The sequence below is a fragment of the Scophthalmus maximus genome, chromosome 14 (genome assembly GCF_022379125.1).
Source record: "Scophthalmus maximus strain ysfricsl-2021 chromosome 14, ASM2237912v1, whole genome shotgun sequence".
In the NCBI taxonomy this organism is placed as follows: Eukaryota; Metazoa; Chordata; class Actinopteri; order Pleuronectiformes; family Scophthalmidae; genus Scophthalmus; species Scophthalmus maximus.
In genome coordinates this window covers 13664116-13684310 of record NC_061528.1, presented here as the reverse complement: position 1 = coordinate 13684310, position 20195 = coordinate 13664116, and the positions used below count along the sequence as shown (strand labels likewise).

General features: G+C 43.4%; 1 protein-coding gene across 1 annotated transcript; it reads left to right on the top strand.

The window, feature by feature from the left end:
• Positions 1-86: 86 nt before the first annotated feature.
• Positions 87-12213, top strand: asmt (acetylserotonin O-methyltransferase). The gene is made up of 8 exons (XM_035651410.2): positions 87-925; positions 1724-1898; positions 2308-2437; positions 2918-2986; positions 5619-5737; positions 9228-9368; positions 10574-10696; positions 11755-12213. Exons 1-8 carry the CDS (start codon positions 824-826, stop codon positions 11970-11972), a joined length of 1077 nt encoding a protein of 358 aa, XP_035507303.1. The 5' UTR covers positions 87-823; the 3' UTR covers positions 11973-12213.
• Positions 12214-20195: the final 7982 nt, after the last annotated feature.

The window sequence follows — 20195 nt, the reverse complement described above, 5'->3', positions numbered from 1 at the left end:
TCCTAACGGATTTATTTCTGACGCCCAAAGTCTCTGCTTTACAACTGTCTTATGCTCAACTGTGATGAACAAAGTTATTGCTTATTGTCAGTTTAAAAAAAAAAGCATTCCTCAACAAAATCTGCATGAAATATTTATATACTTAGTTCCCCAAAGTCTTGTGTGAAGGATCAACTCCAGATGTCTTATCTGTCTCCTGTCCGTACACCGCTGGTTTAGTGAATTGTGGATGAATATTTAATCAGTCTAGTCGCACTGATTAGGGGCTATATAATCTGATCAAGGAATGTGACGCAACAGGCTGTGTCATTAGATCTGATGCTACCATTAGTGCAATCAGGCCATATGGAGAAAAGGAGAGGGGGGGGTCACGTCTTCCCTCAAAAGATTTTGCCATTCCACATGGTTGGACACATTCTGGGGTCATGAAAACTTTGTGGGGGAAACATGGTCTGGTATGAGAGTGAGTGGAAGTCTCCATCTGAGTGATAATGAACAAGGCCGCAGTGTGTTTGCCACTGACTTGCTTCTTTGTCTAACGCAGACCTGAACCCCTGCTCTAATCTGGGTTATCTGGCCGTAATCAGCTTAGCCCACTGCTACTCTCGCTGCCCCTGCTGCTCGGTGGGCCCTTTCTGTGGCTGCAGTCTGCCCTCGTCCCCGCTGCAGCTTGTGCTTTCATCTGTTGAGGGGTGTCCTGGGGCAGACTCGAAGGGAAGTGCAGTTCAAAGGCAGTAGAGCTTGGAGAGCCACAGCACCTCTTTATTTTAATTTTATTTTTTATCCGGGGTCTCTCCTGTCCTGTCCTGTCCGAGCTGTGGCCATGGCTGAACGTCAAGAGATGACTTCAACTGAGGGCACGTCCGCTACCGACGCGTATCCCAGAAAAATCCTGCAATATATGGAAGGATTCCTCGTCTCAAAGGTAACATGCACACGATGCAGCGTGTGCTCACACCTCCCAGGGTCACATCAGGGCATTTAGCCCACCTGCCCTCATTTTAAAGCTAATGGTACCACAGACCAAGTGTTTACTTGTCATAACTGCAACATTTTATAGCAAAGGTTCAAGTGATATTCGCATTTCTAAGTGAAGACAGAGTAAACAGTACATTGGAATGTGTGGAATGAGAGAACGTGTTACTCATCAAAAAGAAAAAGATGTAGTATGACATTAACCGGGAACTAACGTGGTAATTCAGTCATTATTTATCAAATGTCTACTTTGACATGTTGAAGCTAGATGGAAAATTGATGCTGTAACAGTATCTCAAATATTAAAGCCATGAGGACGCTGCACAAAATATTATTTATCATTTAAAGTTTGTTTAAATAAAAAGGTAACCAACCTTTTTTACTTATGATATATGACAAATGATAAAACTCTTTTTAGTCTTTTCTCTGTGAATGATTGTCGCCTGCCCTCTGTCACTCAGCAGTGCGATTCAGTTTTGCTCCAAAACAACTGTCGTGAAATAATTGTATTTTTGCTCAAGTAATTTTTCATTACATGAATATAATTTATTCTACACTACTATTTACTCTCCTCAACTAAACTCTCTCTCTCTCTCTCTCTCTCTCTGTGTCTCTCTCTCTCTCTCTCTCTCTCTCTCTCTCTCTCTCTCTCTGTGTCTCTCTCTCTCTCTCTCTCTCTCTCTCTCTCTCTCTCTCTCTCTCTCTCTCTCTCTCTGTCTCTGTCTCTGTCTCTGTCTCTCTGACCCAGACTGTGTTCACGTCCTGCGAGCTGGGTGTGTTTGATGTGTTGCTGGCTGCAGAGTGCCCCCTGTCTGCAGAGGAGATCAGCCAGGCAGTCGGGGCCAGTCTGGATGGAACAGAGCGGCTGCTGGCTGCCTGCACGGGCCTGCAGCTGCTCAACACACACCAGGAGCATGGACGAGGTACGACCACACACACACACACACACACACACACACCCACACGCACACACACACACACACACACGCACGCACGCGCACACACGCATGCGACTGCTGATGCTCTGAGGAATCTCCACCGCACCATGATGGTTCTCCCTCTCTGTCTCTCTCTCACACACACACACACACACACACACACACACACATGCACACTTTGTCAAAGTCTACCACAAATTAACTCGGATGTTGTTCTTACATGTTTTTTGTTGCAGTGATTTTTATTTTCGATGACAGTTTTAGGTTCATTTTGTTCACGGTTATATATTATTTGAAAGTAATTACATTTCAACATCCTGTTCACCGCCTCTGTCTGTCTGTGTCCCACGCAGACATTAACCCTCTCCTCCGTCTCTCCCACCACCTGCCTCAGTGCTTTACAGTAACACGGACGAGGCCAGTGTCTACCTGACCCGCTCCGGCCCGTTATCTCTCTTCCAGTCCATCCAGTACAGTTCCAGGACCATCTACTTCTGCTGGCACTACCTGACCGACGCTGTCAGGTCAGTACACAGAGCACAGCCATGTCGCTGCCGGAAGTCTGGCGAAATATTTCATTGCTGGAACAAATTTAATCAGCCTTCATGTTGACATTTGTCATCCTGGCGAGTTGTTAAAAATGACTTACATGAACCAGCTGAAAATAAAATCAAACGTCAAGGAGCTGTCAAGGAGCTGAGAACTGCATGTTTGATGCTCAGCCTCCGGACGTGGATCCTTTTTCTGTTTGAACATTGTCTCAAGATGGATTTTAGTCCCATTGTTATGTCTGAGGGAGGACGGCCAGCACCTCTCGGACAACATCACTGTGGCTGACAAGTGAAGTCCATCTTTGAGAATCACATCTGTACAAATGAGCTCTTCAAGGATAAAGGCAGTTTGATCTCAATTACTAATGCTAACACACCTAGTCCACCAATACCTAGATCATGTGGCTGTCATACACACATATATATGTATATAATGTATATTTCATGTTCCAGAGAGGGAAGAAACCAGTATGAAAAGGCTTTTGGAGTGAGCTCTAAGGACCTGTTTGAAGCTCTCTACAGGTAAGAAGAAGTCTTTCACACACACACACACACACACACACACACACACACACACACACACACACACACACACACACACACACACGCAACAAACTCTTTCTCGTTAACATTCCATTCCCGTCTCTCCATCTTAAGCTGGTCTGTCAATCTTTTCTCTTTCCCCCCAAAAAAACGGAGTCGTGGGATTCATTAGGAGAGAGAGAGACAGAGATAGAGAGGGGGGGGGGGGGGGGGGGGGGGGGGGGGCTCGGGGCAGAGAGCGAGAATACATCTGCCATTGTCCTTGAGGTCTCGTGTGTTTATACTATCTGGTGCCCACAGTTTTAACGCTTCACCGATCTGCGGATCAGCAGTTTTTGGAGGTCACACACTCAAAATTTCACACTTTGTTTGCTATTAGATTTTGATGGGCCCTGCCCGCGGCCCTGCAATGTGCAGCCCCGCCACACTCGAGGGCACGGGGTCCGTCCACACTGAGACACAGAGGAGCAACTTGCAAACACTGTTGCTTTCTTGTCCTCATTACGGCATGATTTGCAAAACTATTGTGCGCTGATGAAAGGAGAACGGTAGATGAAACAGATGTTGAAGTGCACATTTCCATTATCGTTTTACATCTTAGTAATAATAAAACTCAATGTACCGAAAGCCAGTGTGCAGATGTAACATATGAATTCGCCCATATTTGACAAAGAAAACGTGGAAGTTGGCATATTTTGTATGCCGCTGATTGTTGGGGCTTGTTACATACATTGCTGTATTTCAGTTTTTTCCATTTCAATTTTTTCCTCTCATGTCCTTTTTAAAGAGCAGCAGCTGATCTCGCAGAAGCCGCCTCATTAAAAAAAGATGTATGCAAAATGAGAACATTCAAAATATGAGCCATGCACACATAATGTAATACAGCCTTCTGCGGATTAAAAATACCCTGAACGGAGAATGTCAAAACCTGTGCACGACTGATCTAATGTGGGGAAGCATTTGTTTGTCGCCGCTGATTTCCCTCGTGAGTACCATGGGCAAATTAGCAAGGGGGTTGGGGGGGAAGACCACTGGAAACCTTCACTGCATGCTTGGTGCGCTGCAGTGGGATGAGTCAAAGCTGCTTGGATGACTCAGACTCCTGTTTACTCAACGCCATTGAACCAGCCGCGTACTGCACCCGAATAATTTACAGCCAAGTCCCGTCTACAGCTTGAATGCTCATACTCAAGAAAGCAGAAGAGATTTGGAGGGAGCAGTAGGTAGTGGGGAGAGGATTTATCCAGGTTGTGAGATTTCAAACACGTCGAATACAACTGCACAGTTGAGAGGTTTAAATCCTCCAGGCGAGCACTTACAGATGTGTCCCGATGAAGCCCTTACTCTGGTCATTACTCCCGAGTTTTCTTCATGCTAATCTCCATAATATATTGTTTTGGCAATTAGTGAACAATTTTATGCAAACTTTCAACGGCGGTACTCCAAGTAAGGCCTCGTGGTTGACATCACTGCAGGCTTGTCGATTATCTTCTCTAACTTGTACAAACAATGAAAAAACTAAAAAGAAGCCATTTTTGATTAAGGATGGATTTGAGTTATTATTGTCAAATTTTAGGGTAATTTGTGTCATTTTAAGGGGATATGAGCCAAAAAGACTTGTGTGGCTGCTCTTTTCCTACATTCATGACACAAGACGGAAATAAAACACAACAGAGGTCAGGCAGCCATGAAGCATAACTCGGTCAGTAGAGATGACAGAGACCTGCAGCGACACTAAGGAATACAAGGCAGACAAATCATGAACCACATGATGTTATCGTGACTTAAAAAAGGACAAGAGACAATCTGGGCTGAGCCTATTTTCCTTTATATGACAATGAGATAGTGTGCATATGAATTTACTCAGTCTAGGAAAACAGAGGACTGCAGATGTTGTTGTCAAGGGGCGTTCAGGAACCTGTGTTCAAAATGTTGTCAAATTGAGCGGCCTCACTTCTAATGTAATCAGAGGCTGAAGCCGCAACGGTGAGTCACATTCAAAGTTCTCGTGGAGTTCACTGTGTCACGAGCCTGAAGTCGGCTCATGTATCGGGAAGCTGATCGCTCGGCTACGGGGAAGTGTGGTTTGGATTTAACACCTTCTTGTTTGTGTTTGCTGACTCACTCACTCTCACACACACACACACTCACTCACTCTGTGTTTGTTTGTTTACTGTTGCATTACTTTAGGCGTCAGCTTACAGAAAATTATGTGGAATTTTTTTTTTCTTAACATAAGAAGACATAGATGACAAAATAAAAATGACTTACTCTCTGTTTACACCTGGAATGATCATGCATCTAGGATGATTGGATCAAAATGGACAGCGCATAATGAAAGTGAAAACTTCCCCCACGATGAAATGTGATCACATCAACCACTTGCTGATGTTGCCTGCGATGCATTATACAACATATATCTTGTTCTAATGTGTCGTGATGCTTCCCTGACGAGGAAGAAGCAGAAGTTAAATATAGACGGGAACTAAATATGAACACAATTGCTCAGCTGGACACTTTGGAGACGCATGACAAAGGCTGGTGCAAACATAAATGTGTGCACTTGATGCTGTAGACAGCATCTTACGTTTGTGTGTGTGTGTGTATATAGGTGTGACGAGGAGATGGTGAAATTCATGCAATTGATGAACTCCATTTGGAACATCTGTGGTAAAGACGTGGTCACGGCCTTTGATCTCTCTCCTTTCAAGCTTATCTGCGACCTTGGAGGTAAGTGTGTGTGTGTGTGTGTGTGTGTGTGTGTGTGTGTGTGTGTGTGTGTGCATGCTTATTAACTCGCATATAATTTCCATAAGGTTGTGGGTTCACAGTCATTAACATTTAAAATAGTTGGTGTTTTGCTAACTGAGTGACAGACACACACACACACACACAGGTTACAGTAGAGTGTGTGCAAAAAAAGGCACAACACACAGCATCCGTTGTGACCTTTCAAAGATCGCCTCCAGCCTCTGGGAGCTAATGACTCTTAGTAAATCAGTCAACCTTCATATCACACAAACTCCGAGACACCTCCCCCTGGAGATTCCCTTGTTAGTCAAACTCACGGTGTCACTGTTACATTATAATAATAATAATACACAAATGAAACAATAATATGTTTATATATTTTTCCTCAAAGATGAACAAATTCAACAGTTTACTGACAAGGTCATTGCTCGCTCTGTTGACTGTTGTCATCACCCCTTGATGTTGTCATAAATTATGGCAGAAATTATTGTTTTGACAGGCTGATACTGATGCTAATGCGCTATCACCAGAAACGTGTAACTCCAATTTTCTGCAGAAATAATGTAGAGTTAAAGACTTGGTTGCGGGGAACAGCTCTGAGTGTTGCAGCCACGTCATTGTTCTCCGGTGGATACGTGCTAAAAAAGGTGTAGCTTTCATCACTATTCTCCGATTTGTCAGATTTATTCATAAAATGTCTTTGAACAGCACTTTCCTCACAATACACTTATAACACCCGAGAGCAAAAAGCGCAATGAGGTAAAAAAAACTAAAACATTGAGAGCAAACACAACATGATCTCCACAATGTGAGGCCAGGGCTTCCAAAAAAGCGTAGAGAGAAGCTGAGAACAATCAGGATCAAAAAAATGAAAAAGATAAAAGATGAATTTTCTGCTGTCGTAAGAGTCTTCATCTGCTGCTGAAAACTTCACGATGAATAATGAGGGGAAAAAAGGATTTGTCTGAGAAATGTTACACTTGCGTTCTCAATTTGTCATCTCCTGTGTTCTTAGCTGAACTCAACGATGATAGCTCTGTTCTCTCATTTGCTCCTCAACTGTCCCAAACTAATAGATAATGGATGATAGCGTATTGAATTTTTTTAAAATAATTTTGTCTGGAGAATAATTTATGCAACATATCATCCATTTTTTTTTAAAGGCTTAAAGCTTGAGATGTGGGCATTGTACAGACACTCTAATCATGTCTTTGCTTTAACAATAGCATTGGTCAAAAGCCAAATACCGAAGAGCATCGTACAACAGTAAGTTCCTTTCCTCAACATTTATCAGAATAATAAAGCCAATAAGAAATACATGTCTTTACCAGTAGTTATTTTCTATAAACAAGCGGGTCTCCATTTCTCTATGTTTTAATGATTTAAAATGTTCAACATCTACTTTGGTCTCAGTCACGTTCGAAAGGGGCAAAAGCTCCTGCTCCTACAACCAACACGCATGTGTGACCCCTCAGTTGACCACAAGGGGGAGCTGTGAAGCCATTCAAATCACACTTACACAGGCCGTGGTGGATACGTGCACACACACATCGAGGCCGGTCGTCCTGTCTTGTCTTTCCTTTTCTTCTCTGTGCGACTTTCTCAGCGTGGTGTTGAGTGTTCATGTTTATGCATGAAGGTGCATCTCCCAGGGAAAAAAAATGTGCGTTTGCTAGTGGACAGCAGGAGGGCGAAGGGCGTGACTGCCCTGTCCCATTAAGAGCTGTGTCTCTCACACAACATCTGTTGTGTCTGCACACACCTGCTGTGCATGTGCTCAGTCTTCTCCTCTCTCATGTTTCTGTCCAACTATCTGTCCTACTGGCTGACTTCGGTCCAAATCAGGCATCAAGCCTGTCTGAGTGAGTCCACATTCAAAATATAAATCATTGTCACCGATCGGCCACAACGTTGGAACCGGTATAAGCAATGTGTATATTGCAGGTGATTTTTTTCTGTACTGGCAGTCTGTGGGGAGCATCTACAAATGTGACATTTTAAAAACACATTTCAGCAGTTCATGTTTAGAAATATATAATACATTGAAAGGTTAAAGTGGCTCTTAAGATATTCATGGCTCTGACGCATAATCTAATGTAAAAGGCTTTCTGCCTCGTGTTTTCAGCCCTTTTTTTCCAACACAACCGTAGACAAAAGAAAATGAATTTACATAAGAAACAGTCAGAATACCAGGACAGGAGAATGGCTCCAGTGTGTGCAGTTAAACTAGTAATGTCTTGAGTATTAGTATCTACCAATGTGAACATGTTGAGGTAAAGGTCAGCTTGGAGGTCAGCGGTGGGTCGAACAGTTTGTTTCAACACTGGACCATTTCCTGTGCCTTTAATGAGATACTTCAGTGTCTTTGTACTGCTCTCCCATACATTTGGGGGACCTGCAAGAGGCAGATGAAAAAAATATTATTACCTCTGCTAAGGAGATAACGTGATTGGTTCATTTTGTCTGTAAGCAGGATTACTCAGTAAGTTATGGGTGGATTTGCATTGAAAATGTATCGAAGATGCTGTATGTCTGTAGATGGTAACAGGTGGTTTACATTTTGGGAATTCATGTATCCAGATCTGGATACATGAATTTTTTTGAAGGTGAAACTGCATACAGGTGGGAGACTGCTCAGTGTTGGCGGGGGTCCGCCCTCTCTGAGTGCTCTTGTTATTATGATCAAACCTTGACATCATGAGGGTTTATTTTCTCAGAATTTACAGAGCTCCCTCTCGAGACACAGAGGACATTATACGGATGTTTTTCACAGGCTGAGTGGACACCATTAACTGGTCTTATGTGTAAAATAGGCGCAGGTCCTCTTCAGTGGTTCCTCTCCACGTCTGAACAGGCTCAATGCAGACACCTTTATCCCAGACATTAGCCGGCTGCTGGCACAGCAGGCTTCTGATGGAGGTCATGATCGCGACTCCAACAGAGTGACTGTGCAGTGAACACACTTACCTACGAGTAAATAAAAACACTGGATTATATTAACCTCCGGCAACACCAACAAATAAAAGTTCGGTGCATTTTGATTAAAACGTACATCGTTATTCTCTTGTGAAAAGAGTAAAAAGACTGAAAACACAAAAAAGAGAGAGAGAGAGAGATGAAGATGTAACCGTCGTACAGACACACAGTTGCACTCTAACAATCACGTCAAAGGGTTTCATTAACAAAGTGAGGCGGCCAGGTAAGCTCGGGGTCTTGCACAGCGTGTCGTGTTTGCTTTTTCTCCTCCTTGCTGCTCTTTGATTTTCATTCTCTGCTGACCCCTGTTTGATGTAAGAGCCACAGAGTTTGTGTGTGTGTGTGTGTGTGTGTGTGTGTGTGTGTGTGTGTGTTTGTGTGTGTGTGTGTGTGTGTGTGTGTGTGTGCGATGCCCTACCTTGTTAGCGAAGGCTCTGTGTATGCATTGTGCTGTAACTAAAAGTAATTCCCTCTCACTCCCTCTCCTCTCCAGGCTGCAGTGGGGCATTGGCAAAACAGTGCACGTCAGCCTACCCAGAATGCACTGTGACGATCTTTGACCTCCCCAAGGTAGTGCGTATGTCGAGGGAGCACTTTGTCGGCGAGGCCGACCTGAGGATAAGCTTCCACCAAGGTAACGTCATTATACGACTCAGTATGCAAAGATAGAAATACCTGCAGTTTGCCTTTAGTTTGAATACGTTTTGTCAAAATAAAACTATGTCAAAACTCACAAGCATATGGATTATCGAGTTATGGCCATAAAATGTGTGTTGTGAGGCCACAGTGACCTTGACCTTTGACCCCCCCAAATCTAATCAGTTCATCCTTGAGTCCAAGTGAACATTTGTGACAAATCTGAGAGGGCTGGCCAGTTCCTGCAAGGAGGGAGACCAAGTTCAGAAACAAAGTCTGGACAGTACTTATGGAGTCATCCTGGGGTCTCCCAAGATTTGCATCTTGGTATAGTTGGCGTGTGCAGAGCTGTTACATTGAGGCATAGAACCCTGAGCTGACTGAGGGAGGGGGCATCGGTTGTGGTTTTAACGAGAGGATTCTCCAGACGTTTCATCTGCTCCAAACAATTGTGGCAGAGATGGGAACCAACGATCTGCCTGAGGAAATCAGTTTGGCTGACTCAGTGATTTCTTTTGAGTTCCTTTGAATTGTCTTTTAACTTTTATAACTATTCTATTTTATCCTGACGATTTCATGACTAATTTATTGAGTTGAATTGAACTGCTGCCTTTTGAAGCACTTCACAAGAGCTCTAAAAAATAAACACTATTGTTATATTACTTCCAATTTTTCTTTCTTCTATAAATGCAGACCTACGTGACTTATCTTCGTTATAATGGCGAACAACTCCACAGAATTGAATATTTCACAGTTGTGCATGAGTACATGCTGTATACATTTTTATGTTGTCCTTGTTTATTGTTTATAAATTGTTGATGAACAGCAGAAGTTGTGGTGCTATATTGTTTTGGCTAGTTAAAGTTAAACCTGACCACTGACCACAATCCGCAAAAAACATTTGCGCCCATTATTAGTTCACCATTGAATGTTGGAGACCAGCTGGAAATATGCTGCAATCAGCTGTTAGGTCACATGTATTTGACATAATTTGATTGCAGCAGACATCTCCCCTTTGTAGTAATTATGTTTGAGTATGTAAACCACTAATAGAATCATTGTCTTATTACTGGGAGGCTTGTCAACAGAATTAATAATTACATGATATAATTAAATCAAATGTAGCAGCATCTTAGGCATGGAGTGCATTTGAATTGTACGTACAGTACGTTTGTGTGTGTTTGTGTGTGTGTGTGTGTTTAGGGGACTTCTTCAAAGACCCGCTGCCAGAGGCCGACCTCTACATCCTTGCCAGAATCCTCCATGACTGGACAGATGAACGCTGCATAGGGCTACTCAGAAGAATCTATGAAGCCTGCAAACCAGGTGTGCGTGTGTGTGCATGTGCGTGTGTGTGTGTGCGTGTGTGTGTGTGTGTGTGTGCACGCATTTGTGTGCGTTAAAGGGACGAGCACTTTCTTTCTTTTCGTGCTTGAAATGAGATGGCAGATTGTATCCCACAATGCAGCTGATCCCAGACAGACTCACATGCACGCAAAAGCAGCAGATAAAAAACCCTCTCATCTGTTTGTGTGTGTGTGTGTGTGTGTGTGTGTGTGTGTGTGTGTGTGTGTGTGTGTGTGTGTGTGTGTGTGTGTGTGTGTGTGTGTGTGTGTGTGTGTGTGTGTGTGTGTGTGTGTGTGTGTGTGTGTGTGTGTGTGTGTGTGTGTGCGTGCGTGCGTGCACATATGTGCCGGTGAATATCAGACAGACAGACAAAGAAATTGATAAAAGTTGGGAAGCCGAGTTTTACTGGACAGTGAATACAACCTGTTGTAGTAGCCTATGACACTTGTGGAGTAGCACAGGCCTTTTTTCACAGCAGACATTTAAACTTGACACAGAGGAAACTAATGACATGAATAACTGTAATGCATCAATCCAAATTGTAAACAAAACTTTCCAGCACTAGGGCGCCCCCAGTCAACAGAGGTTTAGTTACACCTGTGGACCTGCTGTGAAATACACTCCTAAGAAGCTTTATCACTTCTGCCAGACGTTAACATTAATTCTGTTTAGTCTGTACTTTATGGTATTTTCTTTTTAACTATAGTTGAGCACTAAAAATAAACTGCTTTTTACGCTCATTGTATATTCTGATATCATCAAACTGAATTTTCCTTGCTAACGTAGCTTTAGTATATTTAGTTGTATCCCACAATGCAGCTGATCCCGTTTAGTTGATGATGATTCAAACCATATTGTTTTGATATGTACTGTGGTTGTATTTAATCAGTTCACTGACGGTGACAACAGTAAACAGACTTGCTGCAGTTGCGCAATCTTTACGTGTCGGATCTGTTACCGAAGGAGAGAAAGAAACAGAATAAAAAATTGAAAGGGAAAAAACAAACATTGCTGAGACATGTTGCCTCGTCCCGCAGGAGGCGGCGTGTTGCTGGTGGAGGCGTTGCTCCACGAGGACGGCTCTGGCCCGTTGACAGTGCAGCTCTACTCCCTCAACATGCTGGTACAGACGGAGGGCAGGGAGAGGACAGCTGCCCAGTACGCCGCCCTGCTGGCCGCCGCCGGCTTCGCCAACACCCAGCACCGCCTGACGGGGAAGATCTACGACGCTGTGCTGGGACTCAAGGAGACATAAGACCTCTACCTCGGCTACTCATGTATCAAGATTTTTTTTCCTTTTTTAAAGATTTTGCCTTAAGCTTCTACAAATAATGATAATTTAAAAAAAGCACAAAAATACTTTTTCACATTTTATGATAAAAAATGACACCAATACAAAGCCCTTATTTTGATGACTGCTCATTCCTGGATACTATGCTGAACCATTGTGCATCATTTTATGTAGAATTTTAACACGAAGAGTGTGATTAAACAAATTCACTTCCATACAAATTGTGTCCACTGCTAAAATGTGATAAGAGTCATTACAGCAAGAGAAGCCTCATCTCCCGCCCAATGGATTTTCCTGTGCTAATATTGTTTTTACAGCATGACCAGTAGGAAGCAGTGTTGCACATATCATATATGATGTATAAATCTTATTCTTAAAGACTGACTACACAAAAAAACCCTCACTTTTTTAAGATGCTAAATTACTAAATTACTAAGTCACTTTATCATCAATATTCCTTTTGGAAAAGAGTTGTTTTCCATTTTCCAGTGAAAATTATGTCTCGGCCCCCAAAACTAGTAAAGAATAAAAGATAAATTCATAAATAGATAGAATCAGTGTACAATCTGTGATGTGCACCGGGGACTAGTTTCTAAAAGACAAGGCCAACAGTCACCTTACACCCCCACTAAAGACGAGCTAAAAACGAGCCTATGTGAACCTGCTAACATGTTTCCGACAATAACATACCAAACCTTGCATATTGTAGGAATATGTCTGTGCCCTGGCCTGTTCCAATTTCAGACAATCAAGTTGAAAACCAAGTCCAGTCCAGTCCGATTCTGCAGTAAATTATTAGCTCTACATTGCAAAGGTCAACCTCTATTAGACGGTGAGCAGTGTGAGCTCCGGGTCTCATCGCTAAGAAGATGAACTTCTTTGCATATCTGTTCTCATCAGTCAGTCCTAAGCCCCCGTGTCTGAACCCCCTCGCCTCTTACCGCTCTTAACGGCAGAGTAATCTTTGTACCGTGTTCTTTGTAATGTTGGATGGGACTCAATAATTCCCCCTCACAATGGCCCGGCACATCTTTTATTTCCCCCCGCATCCCCCTCCGCTGTGAACAGGATGTATGCGAAATGCAGATATCAGCCTTTTATTAGAAAAGTCAGCCCGTCATTGTGCTCCACCTCTGCTGTGACTCGGTTTGCTTGAAAATAATATTGGATTCGTGAGCATGATTCATATTCATCTACAGTCATATTAACTGTCATTTATGTGGACATGGAAATGCGCGTGACAAAAGATAATTGCACAAAATATTGGTTGTTGGCGTGTTAAGCTGAAAAAGATCATAATCAGCCTTCAGAAACCAATATGATCTGCACCCTGGTCTGCATTCAAACGAGCGCACCACCACCACCGTTCACTCTGCCGTCTCCTCCCCGTACGACCGCTCGCTCTCGCTGCCCTCTCCGCCCTCCTCTCCCATGCCTTTTTCTTCTAGTAATTGTGAATTAATGAGACTTCAGAGTGCAACAAATTAGAATTGATGTCGAATCCTTGTGGACAGCTTTACAGAGAGTCGGCCTAATGAAGGGAAATGAAGTGCTGAGGCTGGAGACAGCTCTGACCTGTGCAGAGACAGTGGTCCCACCCAGCGACGTGGTGCGGCATTATACCAATGTTATGGTGGTCGACTAATGCTGCGTTTCACTTGGTGCCTGCCTAAGATCTGTATGTTTTTCGGTTGAAGTAGCAAATGCACATGGAAGAATTCATAGCTTGTCCTCTTGTTGTGCTTTTTAGATATGAGGCTGAATTTGTATCAACTTAACCTGTAATTCTGCTGATAACCTGATTTATCTTTCACATAATTTCAAATCTTCCCCTCGCGCTTCAACCAGATTGGGTAAGAATGAGCTTTTTAAGTTTTACCCCGTCTTTGATGATAAATGTAAAATACAGTTAACTTCAACTGCTTTGTATTTTAAGCAAAAGGCTCTCTGGGAATCACATCCGTTTGACTCTTCTGATAATTCATAGAAAAGGTTTAGTCACCTCAGAACTTCAAAGTAAAAAATAAATTGAAAAATAAATAGCTGCGTAAAGATTTACAACAGAGGGTATAATTTAAACCTCTGCAGCCGGTGGAACTGCTTTTCAGTCCAATAAGAAACCACAGTTTGGACGCAGGCTGCCGTCATGCAAACTCACTTTCTTGCCACTGGTCTAGAAAATCAGCTGTACATTCTGTGAGAGCTTCTCTTCAAGTGCCTTTCCCTCACTTTTCGTCAATGATTTAGACTCAGGTCAAGGTTTTCCACTTCAGCAGAGAAGGTGCATACATTTCTCTTCTCGACGTTTCAGTTCCATTTACTGCTCCATCTCATGAGGCTATTATTGTGCCGGCCTCAGGTTCAGCCTCAGTGGGCTTTATTGATGGTTCTATAAAGTTAGAGCTATAAAAATATGAAACTGTGAGGGAGAAGAGGATGGATAGGTGACCTGAGGACGCCCAGGCTTCTCTTTCTTCTTTGTCCTGAATGTGTGATGCAAGTTTGACCAGAAAAACAGAGAATCGCACAATGATGCAAAGCAGGGGGGTGTCCCATCTGCATGGCCCAATGTGCACGGTTCACTTCCATCCTGTGACCTTTGTGCGTTTAATCCCCCTTTAACTCCCCATGTTCCTCTTCTTTGTCTGCCAACTATGAAATTGAGGCAAACGTGCAGCAAAACAAGACCCTGTTTGAATTATATACTTTTGGTTTGATTCTCGTGCATATATTCTCGTGTACAGCAGCATGTTCCCCCCCTCGAGAAATAGATGAAAAGATAGGAATGATACACAACAGAATTCTCAGGAGTATTTCTTAATTATGGCCCATGCGTGGCCACGAGTGAACGTCAATGGGAGCAGATGAGCTTGTGTAGGAAATGGCATATAGTGCGTGTGTGTGTGTGTGTGTGTGTGTGTGTGTGTGTGTGTGTGTGTGTGTGTGTGTGTGTGTGTGTGTGTGTGTGTGTGTGTGTGTGTGTGTGTGTGTGTGTGTGTGTGTGTGTGTGTGTGTGTGTGTGTGTGTGTGTGTGTGTGTGTGTGTGTGTGTGTGTGTGTGTGTGTGTGTGTGTGTGTGTGTGTGTGTGTGTGTGTGTACTACACTCTTTGGGGACACTCTAAATCTGCTCCACAAGTCACGCACCCTCCCACCCTCAAGCTCCAGGATGCCACTTTAAGATAACAACTTCAGGGCATTTCAGGGAACACACTCAGTTTATGCCGAGGGAGCGTGTGTGTGTGTGTGTGTGCGTGTGTGTGTGTGTGTTTGGTGCTTATTAGGGCTCCCGGCTCTTCTTTTTTTTTGATATAGTTGTGTTTTCATTCCGAAGCTATCACTGGAGACTGGAAGTTAAGCTCTGTTTTCCTTTTTGTAGCAGCAGTTTTCAAACTGGAAAATGTCAATGTGATCAGTCGCTGAACTACTCAACTGGGACAAGCAATCTTCCACTCTGGCAGGTTTTTTTTTAATCTACATCTGTCATGGGAGATTTTTTTCCCCTTAACAGTGAATATGTAAGCCATATTCAAAATGTTATTTGTGGAGAGTAAATCAACTTGACCTCTGGTCCAATTCTTGGAACCTCACTTCCATTTCCTGACCTATAGGTACCGTTGGAAACAAAGTCAGCTCGATGAGGTTGATCTAATGTGATGGACTGGAAAATAATTAATTGAATACTATTGGCATGCAATTTTTTAATGATGGAGAAATTTGCTTTGCTTCCATATCAAGTTATCGACGTTTCAGAGTTCCCATAATGTTCTGCTTTCGTGTTGCTATAGTAACCTGATGTGGCACAGCTTTGCTGTAGAAAAGAAACAAAACGCTTTCAAAAAATGACATTCACAGTTTACCCTATGTGACCTGTTAACTTCCTTTCAGTCACCTGGTGTTGAACAAGTAGAAGGATCTGTGTATGACAGAGGTCGTTGTCTGAAATAAGAAAAATAGACCATTTTCCCATCAGATGAGAGGAGGATGAACTCGGCTAGGATAGAGACAATACCACCTGGATGACTGTGCCTTCTCGCTCCCGGCTGTCAGTAACAAAACCACATTCAAACCGCTGTTTGTTCTGTCGCGGCAGCTGCATGTTAGGAGAAGGTAGAGACAAGAGAAACAAGAGAGGTTGGGATGGTAGCCTCGAGAGAGAGAGAGAGAGAGAGAGAGAGAGAGAGAGAGAGAGAGAGAGAGAGAGAGAGAGAGAGAGAGAGAGAGAGAGAGAGAGAGAGAGAGAGAGAGAGAGAGAGAGAGAGAGAGAGAGAGAAGGGGATGAGGAGAGAGACAGAGAGAGAGGTGATGTGTCTTTTTATCAGAACCATGGGGAAGGGATCAAAACATACAGAATCACACACACACACACACACATACACACACACACACACACACACACACACACACACAGACACATCACACAACTCAATAAAAGTGTCTCTTGGCCGTAAGCCGTGCTTTGTCACTTCCAAACACTTCCATAATTCATGGGCCGGTGACAGCAAGTATTGAACGGAGAACAAAGATGTCTATCCTGTAGGCCACGCACGCACGCACGCACACAACTGACAGATCACACAGTCCAAGTTTAGATAATTTCTCGTCATTAAAAAATAACATAAATAGAAATACAAATTAATTTGTCATTTTCTTCTTAAAACGTTAAGAGGGGACTTCATGTTGGCCTATAGTGAAGAGTAATTGGAGTAAAGACCATTCAGAAGTGTGCGGTTGCGAGTTCGATCCTCAGGCTTGTTGACTCAAAGGCTATTAGAAACAGCTTCAGCTTTGCAGGTGAGGCAACTCAAGACTGTTTGATCATTAATGTTGTGGGTTTACATTATGTCATGTAGTCCACTGTCCAAAGGAAAGAGTCAAAAAAGAAGAAGAAGAGCTCAAGTGTCTCTGGTCAATATCTCAGAGTAAGAGAACTACTCTTGAGTTTCTGGGTTATGTATTTCATCTGCAGTTTGAAGTCCAACAGCAAACGTCCAGAGGCTCGAGTACAGATTGATTGACACAACCCATGGTGTTAGTGGGGCAGCTTGGAAGATTGGAAACTGTAAGTTCAACAATTCGTGTTGCTGAATTATAAAAGAAGTGCAACGGCCAAAGTGAAGTGAAGAGTAAAAAAGCACTCAGAGAAAAGCTGTGTGAAGAAGACTTGATAGAGAGGTGGGATTTTTTGTGCTCCTAAGGTAGCAGTGTTTGGTTTGAATCCTGCCTGTCGTTGGTACCTGGAGCATCGAAACCAATCGCACGCATGCACACACACACACACACACACACACACACACACACACACACACACACACACACACACACACACACACACACACTTCTCTACTTGATAATGACTAAGCCGTCCAATGTTGCCCTTCCTCCTCTGTCACTTACAGTTGCTTCTGTTTTTTATATCTTTGTCCTGCCCCTTAGCATGACTAAATACAGTCCGTCTCACACCCCCACCCCCCCCCCCCCCACCCACACACACACACACACAACACAAACACATGCACGCATTAGGTTGTCTGGCAGACATAATTCTGCCAAAAGGTTGTCACTTCTGCTCCTGGTAACATGTCAACCCCCCCACTAATAAATAAAAAAAAAGGAACGGGGACAGAAATACATCCTTATCCTGGTTTTGACGTCATTCGGTCCTGCAAGCCAAACTAAGGAACACACACACACACACACACACACACACACACACACACACACACACACACACACACACACACACACACACACACAGGCGAATGTTTCTCTTTATTAAAAATCTTTACAGCATCGATGCTTATCCTGCCAGAGTTGAGAGCAACAGACGGCGTGGCACATGTCGTCAGTGCCTTTGTGCTTGTGACACAGAAGGTGGCAGCTACATTCATTTACTCTGAGCCCTGAAATTATTTCTGAAACGGCACAAGGAAGACATGACTTTGTACTGACGCTGGCATTTTGTTGCCATTGCACTTTTCCAGCACAGCTTTTTCTGAACATTGTGGACAACATCCACATCTACTGGCTGTGACAGCCCCAGAGCCGGGTCCTGTGGGTATGGATGCTGTGTGTGTGTGTGTGTGTGTGTGTGTGTGTGTTGGGCTGGGTGGAGCCAATCCGTTAGCCCGGAACACCTGGCCAGTGCTCCTGGCTACTTAAGCCTCGCTGCCAGTTGCCCTGTGGTTCTTCTTGCCTGGTTGACAGTCGCCAGTCTCGTCGCCCCGCCCCGCGTTGAGCTGTTCTTCTCTTCTGCGTTGCCCTCACAACATGCAGCACCTGCACACACCACTGACTCAAACTACCGTTCCCCCAGTGTCATTTTCATCGTGCTTTGCCGTAGTAAACGTTTGATTGAGTCACTTCCAAGCACATCTCCCTCGTTTGTTGCGGCCCGCGAGCCGGTCGTAACACTGGCTTACGAGTTCTTTTGACTTTACTGACAGAGCTTTTGAAAGAACCAGTCACTGAAAGGGTCACACTCACTTGACCCTTGATGTCTGTGTGTCAGGTTACTGAGGTGCAGGCCTACTTAATAAGAAGGCCCCGTTTGCAGCTATTTCAACCAAGTCCTCTGCCTTGTTCAGAACTTGTACGTTCTCATTGTGACAGTCATCTTTTTGAGCATTTACAAAACTTCTCTGATTTCCAGATTTTTTACATTTCCAACAATAATTGTCAACTTAAGATCTCATTGCATCTCATCAGGACAAATTACATAAACTCAAAAGAACTCACGTGGTGATATGGAGACACATTCTTGTATATGAATGTCTTTAAATTCTAGTTCCACCTTGAATCATCAGCAACTTTGCTCGTGTCTTTTGAAACAGCCTCTCTCATAATTGGAGCAGGCCATGTGTTGTCTTAGGCAGAACACCGGGCAGCAAATGTGCTGAGCTTGTAGTCATGCAGACATGTGGCACAGGCAGGTGATCGTGTGCACACACACAAAGGCAATGCGATGCAAGGAAATACAATTAGATTAAGTCCCTTGTAGTTTTTTTCGCGTCGTTGTCCTGAAATGGACAGTTCAGTGTGTAGAAAGGACAGATGTATTATATTAATTTAATTTGGGCACTTTTTTCTTAATAAATGTGAAAACAGATTAGATTGTGGGTATGTATGTGTCTTATTATATAGAATATATTATAAACCATAGATATTTGTATTAATTATACTGTTTTATATTTTTGCAGAGGATTTTCATCATTATCTACATTACCGTTCAAGTGCACACACACATAATATTTTTATTAAGTGTGACATCCACACTGCATGCGTACCTACCGTGTACCTTGCTATGTATTCGTCTGTGATTAGCCATATTAGGTCAGAGCCAGACTGAAAAATGTCTTCCCTCGCAGCCATTATCAGCCCACTTCAGGCAGCCAACGCTGCTCTGCAGAACAGCTCAGCTCATTTCATCATTCGTTCTGCTTTACCAGAATTAGTCCTCTGTGTAAAACTGATCCTTTTTTTTTAGTGTTTTGTCCCGACCTACTTCGTAATGATAACCCTACACGCTGTGACCATTCAGACATTTCTCTTTTTGTTCGTTACCTGGAATTGTTAGATTCAACATGTCGTTTTGGAGACACTAACGGATGATTTCATCTCTGCGAGAGGAAAAACAAAGAGCAAGAAACCCCTACAGACACCAATGTATCTAATACAGCACTGTGTATGAAGTACACCACATGCACGGGTCAAATACAGAGCCACAACGGTTATGGTTAAATGGATTCAGTTGCCATAGGTGATTACTCACAGGAGCATCTGGCCTTTTTGAAAGAGCACAGTTTGTTTCAGCCAACCACAGTCAGGCAGATTAACATATTTCCCGTGATTGTTTTCATTAGCGCGTAAATGCCAGGGTCGTCCTGGCTCTCGTCCCCGAGAGAATCAGAACAGGGGAAGTTAAACGCCTGGTTGACAGGCAGGAGGGTGGAGGCGTATATCTTATTAATAGTCATATGCCATAGGTAGCCTATATCTGTAAGCTTAACCCCACTTGCAAAAACACGCTCCTACCCTTCTACATGTTACCTCACTTCAGAGCGCCGCTAATCTGCATTATACTGTCAAGTTAGAAGATCCACAAGGGGAAGTGACTCCCATTCATTTAATTCCACGGATTATAAGCTGCCTCCACTCACGTTGATTCGGTGCATAAGTTTGAGCAGTAGG